This window comes from Festucalex cinctus, chromosome 6 (genome assembly GCF_051991245.1).
Source record: "Festucalex cinctus isolate MCC-2025b chromosome 6, RoL_Fcin_1.0, whole genome shotgun sequence".
Classification (NCBI taxonomy): Eukaryota; Metazoa; Chordata; class Actinopteri; order Syngnathiformes; family Syngnathidae; genus Festucalex; species Festucalex cinctus.
In genome coordinates, this window is record NC_135416.1 from 15,454,668 (window position 1) to 15,462,715 (window position 8,048).

General features: G+C 40.4%; 1 protein-coding gene across 2 annotated transcripts; it reads right to left on the reverse strand.

Moving 5' to 3' along the window:
• Nucleotides 1-347: 347 nt before the first annotated feature.
• Nucleotides 348-4,400, reverse strand: LOC144020674 (fibroblast growth factor 20-like). 2 transcript variants are annotated; one of them, XM_077524378.1, is made up of 3 exons: nt 3,634-4,400; nt 2,305-2,408; nt 348-1,361 (listed from the first exon to the last, which is right to left on the reverse strand). In XM_077524378.1, exons 1-3 carry the CDS (start codon nt 3,938-3,940, stop codon nt 1,119-1,121), a joined length of 654 nt encoding a protein of 217 aa, XP_077380504.1. In that variant the 5' UTR covers nt 3,941-4,400; the 3' UTR covers nt 348-1,118. The 2 variants fall into 2 exon arrangements, with proteins under 2 accessions (XP_077380504.1, XP_077380503.1); XM_077524377.1 differs by having other exon boundaries at nt 348-1,364; nt 3,634-4,395.
• Nucleotides 4,401-8,048: the final 3,648 nt, after the last annotated feature.

An 8,048-nucleotide genomic window follows, 5' to 3' on the forward strand; every position in this document is an offset into this window, starting at 1 on the left:
GTCTTTTGGCCTGAGGTGGACGTCGCGAGTAAAAAATAAAAAAGTGTCCACAAAGCACCTTTGAGCTCCAGTGTCTTGTCATCGTCAAATAATTGACAATAAGTACACTGTTTCAGTAATGAAAACCATGTTTCTCTGTTTAATCCGGAGAAAGAAAAGTTCACATTTGTTGTTTTGGGAGATAAAAAGAATACTAAATTTGAAGATCTCTACACTTTACAGGAAAAAGACACACTTCATTGCAACAATAGACATTTAGACATGAATATGCAGAAATGATACACAAATTAAACCGGCAGAAAAAGATTTTTTATTTTGATTCATACCTGTAAAAATATATTCTTAAAATAAATAAATATAAGAAATAAATATACTGTTTCTCCCATGATTTCTAGCCTCATAAATAAGAATACAATCTGTCTACAGGTATGCAAATTCGTTGTGTCCAATCTGTGCTCATCGTTTGACTGCAGTCAGCGAGTAGAACAGTAGAATTCCTTCACCGGGTCGTAGTGTGAGAGTTCACAGCAGAAAGCAGCCACCACAAAGGAAGATCATACAAATTTGCTTGTCTTCTGTCTTATTCCTCATTCTCATAATCAGTGCATCAGCAATCAGGACCTTTCAGATGGCTTCAGCTCCCTTCTACAGCACAAACATGGCTGCTTTCCAGTGCATAAAACTACCCTTTTTGCAAGCCAGCCATACTGTATAGTGGATTTTACGTTTAGTTTTTAAGTGGTTTACTTAGCAGCCTCAGTAATGTATAGTATGAAAGAAAGGATCCTGCAATGAAACAGAAAAGCAGCAACAACAACAACAAAATCGGATCTGCTTGGTGGCTTAAGGAAAATCCATCATGACTGCAAATGCCAATAATAATATAATATATGGGGGGTTTGTTTCTGTTGCATTATCCCAGACATTCCCTGGTGCTTTTCTGTCAAACTCCCTTGCAAAGTGGTTGATAGAGTGTCGCTATCCTTCCATCATACCAACAATTGGGAGTCTGGATCTGGTGCATTTCTTTCGATCCATTTTGAATCAAACATTCGCCTCAAAAGAGGTGAAGTATTAGATGCACGATCGTTCAGTTTTTGGCCCACATTGGTTAGGCCTCAACTCTGTCCAAGTATATCCCTGTACAGTTCTGGTACTCTGTCAGGATCTACCGGCCTCGGCAGGAAGTGCGTGAACCTCTGATGTCGCCTTGATCGCGTCCCATCCCGCGGTGTGCCGTCTTTGTTCAAAGCAACAAAGTAAAATGATCCTCTTTCTCCATGTCTGTAGATGTTGGATGAGTAGGTGTTGTACCAGTTCTCTTCAAATTGCTCCCGAAAAACACTTTCTGCTGATAGCTTCTGCTGTAAAACCAAAGAAACGTAAGGTCAACAGACTAGAATGTGACAACTTTAGCAGACGTGTGTGACATGCATGTTGCGATCACGTCTCTGATCAACTGCTGAAAGGAGACTGATTCTGTCCTCTTTCATCTAGAACTGCTTCAAAATTCAAAGCGTATGTGGTAGGAATGGAAGAATGTTGATTTGTGATTGTATTGTATTGCTGTTAATCTTTTTTTGTTATGTTAGTGTTGTCTTTCTGTAAAGCGCTTTGTGAGAGCTCAGGCTGTTTGAAAGCGCTATAAAATAAAGCTGACTTGATTTGACTTCACTAACTGTTGGTAAATGAGCTGCAGCGGCTTGACAATAGAGATCTGAGTGACTATTGCCTTTGATGAGACTATGCACCATCCAATATGGCTGCCATGAACAATAACACTTGGCCAGGCTTCATTTCTAGTTTTGTCTTCATATTCAACTCAGAGAGGCCACCTCAACGTATTTACCGCGGAGAACGTGGAGCTCGGGTCGCATGGTTAAGAACAGGTATGGTGGATTTATGGACTTAATCATAGGTTTGTAAACAAAATTACAGACAACCTTAAGTGAAGTCTACAATTGTCGCTCCTGTGTAAGAAAGGCATTGGCCTGGAATTTTGTATCGTGATAATGTGACAAGTTCCTATAGGTTTAGTTGAAGGCATGAGTTGCAGAAACTTTGTGTTTATTTTTTGCTTATTTATTTATTTTTTCTTTTTTTTTTTTCTTTTTTTTTTTTTTTTAAATTAAAATGCCTTTAATTTGAATGGCATGGAATAATCTGTTAAAATGCAACTCAGCTTTATCTATACAGCACTGCACAACAACCCCAGCTGTAGGAAACTGCTATACTTAAATAATAAAAGACAATAATTAAAATACTAGTTTTATTCCTCCTCATTGAATAATAAAATATACTCACAGATCCATACAGCTCTCCTTTGCTGTTCATGGAGAGGTAAAGGCCACTGTCCACACCTCTAATGCTCACCAGCCCCACAGCCAGACTGATAAATTCCAAAATACCTGCATGTGCACATGTTACACCACATCAAAACACATTGCTCTTCACCTGGAAAAATCAAAACATCATCTTCAGGTTCGCATTGCCAACCTACTCGATTAATTTTGTCACAAGTTGTTAGCTAAACTAAAGTGAAACTCCAAGCTAAGTCACAGTAACTTGAATATGGCTGTGAGAAGTGAGGTTAGATGTCTGGAATGGCCTCTGGCATGAAGTCACATTTGGATCTCAGGGGGAATTAATCAAAAGCCAGAAGAGTTACTACCTCAGAGCTGCAAAATAAATCTTTAAGCGGCCTACTTTGATGTGTATGATAAAGCTTTTGATCATCTTTATAACCCAAGACATAATGAAAAGCGTTGAATCTATGTGCAAACAAAACGCCCCCGTGTTACATTCTGAGCATATAAAGTACATTTTGTAACATTGACACTTGGCTTTTAAAGCTTGGAAACAACTTGTATTTTGCCTTAGTCAAACGCTTTATGGAGCCTATTAGTCAGCCGTATGTGATACAAATGGACTCTTATGGAACCCCATTACTGACCATATCGCTCTATATATTGCAGCAGCTGTCATCGCAGTGGCAAAACATAGAAGTACTGTACTTCAATATGCCATGATGTTGTTACGTATCAATAGCCTGACTGTCCACAACATTATAGACACTTTCATAATCTAAAAAGATTCAATGGTGGATCAAAACACTTCCTTTGAAAAGATAACAATGCTTTTGAGTGACACTGCCAGCCAATAAGCTATTCATTTAACAATATGGTTATTGTTGGGCAGCACAATGAACCAGTGGTTAGCACATCCACGTCACTGTTCTCATGTGGAGTTTCAGGTTAATAGAAGATATGCCACAAATTGTCCATGGGTATCAATGTAAATGGTTGCCAGGGTGAAGAACTGCATTGCATCTTACTATAAAGCAGTTTATAAAATTTGGTTTTGCTAGTCAAAGTATCAGATCATGCATGATGCCATGTACGGTAGTTTAAGGGTCAAGTCTTGCACTTGGACATAATATAAAATTGGCATCTAAATTGTTGTAGAGATTGCTTTCGACATATCTCATGAATGCCTGCATGTGAGTGACTTTGTTCTGTGTTGGCGTGCAACACAATACAACTGAGTGAAAGTTATTTTTCCCCTCGAGGTATTAAAATCAATATTGTATATAAAAAAATGTAAAAAAATAAAGTAAAAAATGACATTCCCCACCGAATCTGCTGTTGTCCTCTCTGGTGCCCCGCACGGTACCATCAGGATGGATCTCCAGGTGGAAGCCGGTCCTGCAGTAGAGCTGTCGCCGCCTCAGAATCCCCTTCAGGTGGCTGAGGTCCGCTAAGCTCCGGGAAAGGCGTTCCGACGACATCAGGTGCTCCTGCTGCTGTTGCTGCGTGAGTCCGCTCACCGTGTTGTATTCCACCGCGCCCGCCGGGGTGAGAAGGAAATGAGCGCCAACCGCGGATCCAAAGCTGTCCAGAAATCCGTTGAAGAGCCCAACCTCAGCTGCTGCTGCCCCCATCACAGTGCGAACGAACCGATCCGGTTTGCAAGACCCGAAGTGGAGATCCGTAGAGCTTCTTGGAGCAAAAAGTAAAAGTTGCAGCGCAGTTAATCAGCACCTCGTGGAGCGGATGTAGGGAGACATCGCGCTTTGCACAACCGTGTCCCTTCTCCTCCTCTGCACTGCAATTTATCAGCGCATCATCATCATCATCATCATCACGGCAGTGCGCTGCCTCTCCTCGGGATACAGTAGGCTACTCCTCTTTGCTCCGATGCACGTTAGAGGGTTTCCTCTCTCTCTCTCTCTCTCTCTCTCTCTCTCTCTCTCTCTCTCTCTCTCTCTCTCTCTCTCTCTCTCTCTCTCTCTCTCTCTCTCTCTCTCCTCCTTATGTCACTTCTTACTTTTTATTTATGCTAGTCTCCTGCTCTATAGCGACATATTTGAAAGCACAAGAGGCAGCAGCAGCGTATCCGCCTATATACTCTGGGTACTCGCCCCGAGTGATCTTTTATGCAAATGTGCCTTGATCTCCTCCTTTATTGCGCATATCTGCACTGCCCCTCAAGACAGCCCATTCACCCCACCGCACACCTTGGATTGGTGCGCACTTTCACGACCTTTCATGTCTTTTTTTACTTTAAAATAAAGTGATACTTTAAGGGAAAAAAAATGTTGTAAATTATCATTCATAGGATGGCAGGGAATTAAACTAATCAATGGTTTGTGCACTTACACAAGTGATCAGCGACCTTGGTGTGAAAAATAAACATTGCGAGAAAGTGTGCGCGTGACAAAACAGTAAAAGTGATCTTGCGATTACCCTAAACGCTTTATACAGCCCCATAGGCACCGCGTTACACGCCCCCAAATACAAATGGATCAGGTGCACTTTGCAGCGACAAGGAGAAGGAAAGCCCCCGTTTGCGTAATTTTCACAGACGACTGATGATTTATTGCCCCCGCGTTTTATGTAAGCCAGCAGCACATTTACAAGGCCCATACAGGCGCAAACTCACACACAACGGCCCGTACACACCTGTGCAAACGACATCACTTGACTGTCAATCCCTTCATTGAACTTTCCGGGGATCTTTGAACAGCGCAGGAGCTCATACATCCTTAATTGTGGTCTTTAAAGGGCGAATCAAAGACGGAAAGGCTTCAAAGTGGAGAAGATCTTGTAAGAGGATCAGGCGAAAACAAGCTGGAGTGGGGAAATACCTGTTTGAACTGCAGACCTCCAAAATACCCCGACACATGACACTTGGATTTGGCCTATGCTGTCAGAAATAGGGGTTGTGATAGACATATAGGTGATAACTGCAGCAAACTTACAGTCAGAATAGGAGGAAACCTCCTTAGAAGCATATTGAGCTTCAGGTGCTTTAAGCCAGGGGTGCCAAACTCTTTCTAATGCAAGGGCCTCATTCACCCAAATTTGATCTCAAGTGCACCAGACCAGTATGTCCGTGACCGTGACACAATAAGTTATAAATAACAACAGATAAAAATTGTCCTTTTTTGTGCAAATAATTACAAACACATTATGAAAGTATTTTGTATTATCTTATTGCAGCGTAATTGAAAATTTCTGAACAAAAATTAGTGCAAAATTTTTGCATCAAATTTTGAGTACTGTAACAGCCAAATTTCAGTCATTTAACTGGTTGCCAGTGCGCCCTCAATTGGACAAAATTAGCATCAACAGTTAATTTGAGTGAAAAACAGCAGTTTGTATTCTGTCCTCGTGGGCCATATTGGACCCCCTGACGGGCCGTTTCTGGCCCGTGGGCCGTATGTTGGACACCACTGCTTCAGATGGTCTTGTCAGTGGCCGAGTCACGGTCCAAGTGATAATAATTGTTATTTTTTCCTAAGAGGAACTGAGTGATAAGCGTTTTTGCAAGCAAGAACACAAACAATATACTGGTAGTCATATTACTGGGGACCGGTTCTCAAAACAAAACTTTTTTTTTTTTTTTTTCCCCCTCCCAAATTAAATTCCAATGCAAGTGTCTGTAAGGTAATCCAGGAAAATGCAGCAGAAAAAAATAAGCAATTTTACCAAATTCAGCATTGTGATTTGAGCTGTATTTCGGCTTTTAGAAAGATAACAATGCTTGGTTTTGATTGTTTTTCATTTGTCATAGCTTGTAGCATATGCTTTATACTACAAGATGCCTCGAACAATTCAGCTAACTGAAGTCACCGTAATAGCGCTCAATAGCATTGCAGTGCAATCGAACATTAAACCACAATGCTGTGATTACTACCAGAGGATACAAATGTCATTGTGATTGTTACAGAATGAGCAAACAGTTTAAAAGTGGGCATTAGTAAAGGTACTACTTGGCACACAAAGTCAGAATGATTGTTTTACTGAGTACTCTTGGACATATTTTTTTAAATGTATTATGAAGTAGGCCAACTTTCATCGTATCCGAATGTTTTTAGGCAAATAAGTGTAAGCATCCATGTAACTTTGGAGTTTTATTTGAGAGAACAGAGAAGCCTGGCTCACATCCTCAGTAGAAACTCATGATGCCACCTTCAAGTTAGGTTACATATGTTGCAATGCACGTATTCTTAAACCTTCCTGAGCTCAGCTTAATGCAGTATATTACTATGGTTGTGAACAATATCATATTTAATTTAATCATTATCCACTCTAAAAAAAAATGTGCACTGTATAATGCATTTAAATAACGGACTTTGCATCTTTTCTTCATGAACACTTTTTATCTGTTTGTTGGAAAGTAGTTTTGTCTCAAGCAGGAGCCCAAGTTCCAGTCATATGTTGCATTGATTTTGGTGACCATACACACACGCACACGCAGCTGCCCAACCCTCTCTGGAGAGTTGCATTGATGAATGACTTGAAGGTGAGGTAGCGTGTGCTTTGTGTTTGTGTGTGTATGCGTGTGGGTGTATGTGTTCATATGCGCTTTGACCACTAAGCAGATCGTTTTGTACTCATGTCTATTTCTCCAGATAGACAAAAGGGCAGAGGCATTGTGGGACAATGTTATTTTACGTGTGCGTTTTTACATTGAAAACACCAGACAAAGAGTATCTATATGATGTGCATCTTTCCTCTTGGTTTCCCTTGATTCATTTGTATTTATGACCACAAAATAACTCTACCCCCCCAAAGGATCGATCAGCATCGCCCCAGGCTGATCAGGTCCTGATATATTAGATATTGATCTGGTCACAATGAAGACGTCAACTACAATGGCACATGAGGTGCAAAAGTGGAGCGTTCCCATGGTCACGTGACTACCCTATATGATTTCTTGATTTGCTGCTTCCTTAATGGCATGGGGCAGATAGGAGCCAACCATGTAAGAACTATTTATGGATGTAAGAGGTGCGTGGAGGAGGCCCCCAGGGTACCAGCCCCCCCCCCCCTCTTCCCAACCTGGACCCTCCTACACAATGAAAGTACTGATCGAATAGCTGGATGAAGTAATAATTAAATAGCCTAAAGGTTAATGTTGTACACTGTTGTCAGATTGGTCTGGGTGAACTCTAGTCTGGAAAAGTTCATCACAATATCTGCAATTTAATGTCGATATTATTTTTCAATGCACAAGATGGGATTTTATCACACTCCATCTCCCACCCTCATGTGTCAATATGAAGCATTATTTATATTTTCCCTTCTTTTAGGGTCACTGGGTTGTTGTGATGGTTTGATATAAGTTATTTAAAGCTGTTCACACATGCCAGAAATACAGAATGCTACTATGACCTGTCACCACCAGTCTTATTAATGCAAAGAGAATGTAAAGCCTTAAAAACAAATGAATTAATTTGTATCAAACACTGTTGGTAAAGTGTTTGATCCATTGTGATATTGAATTCAATTGAGTAATGGTTTGGGTGAAACTTTTCCTTTGTTCTTTGACTTTCAAAGCTATGAGAAAAGCTCATCAAGTTAGTAGTACTCAACTCAACTTTATTTATAAAGCGCTTAAAACAAGCATTGCTGTATACAAAGTACTGCAAGAAATAGAAATTGGTCGAGCACTAAAGAACAAGATTTTTTTTGTATACAAGTAAATAAATTTTACATCAGTAAATTAATAACAAGAAGTAGGCGAATGAGTGAATAAATAAA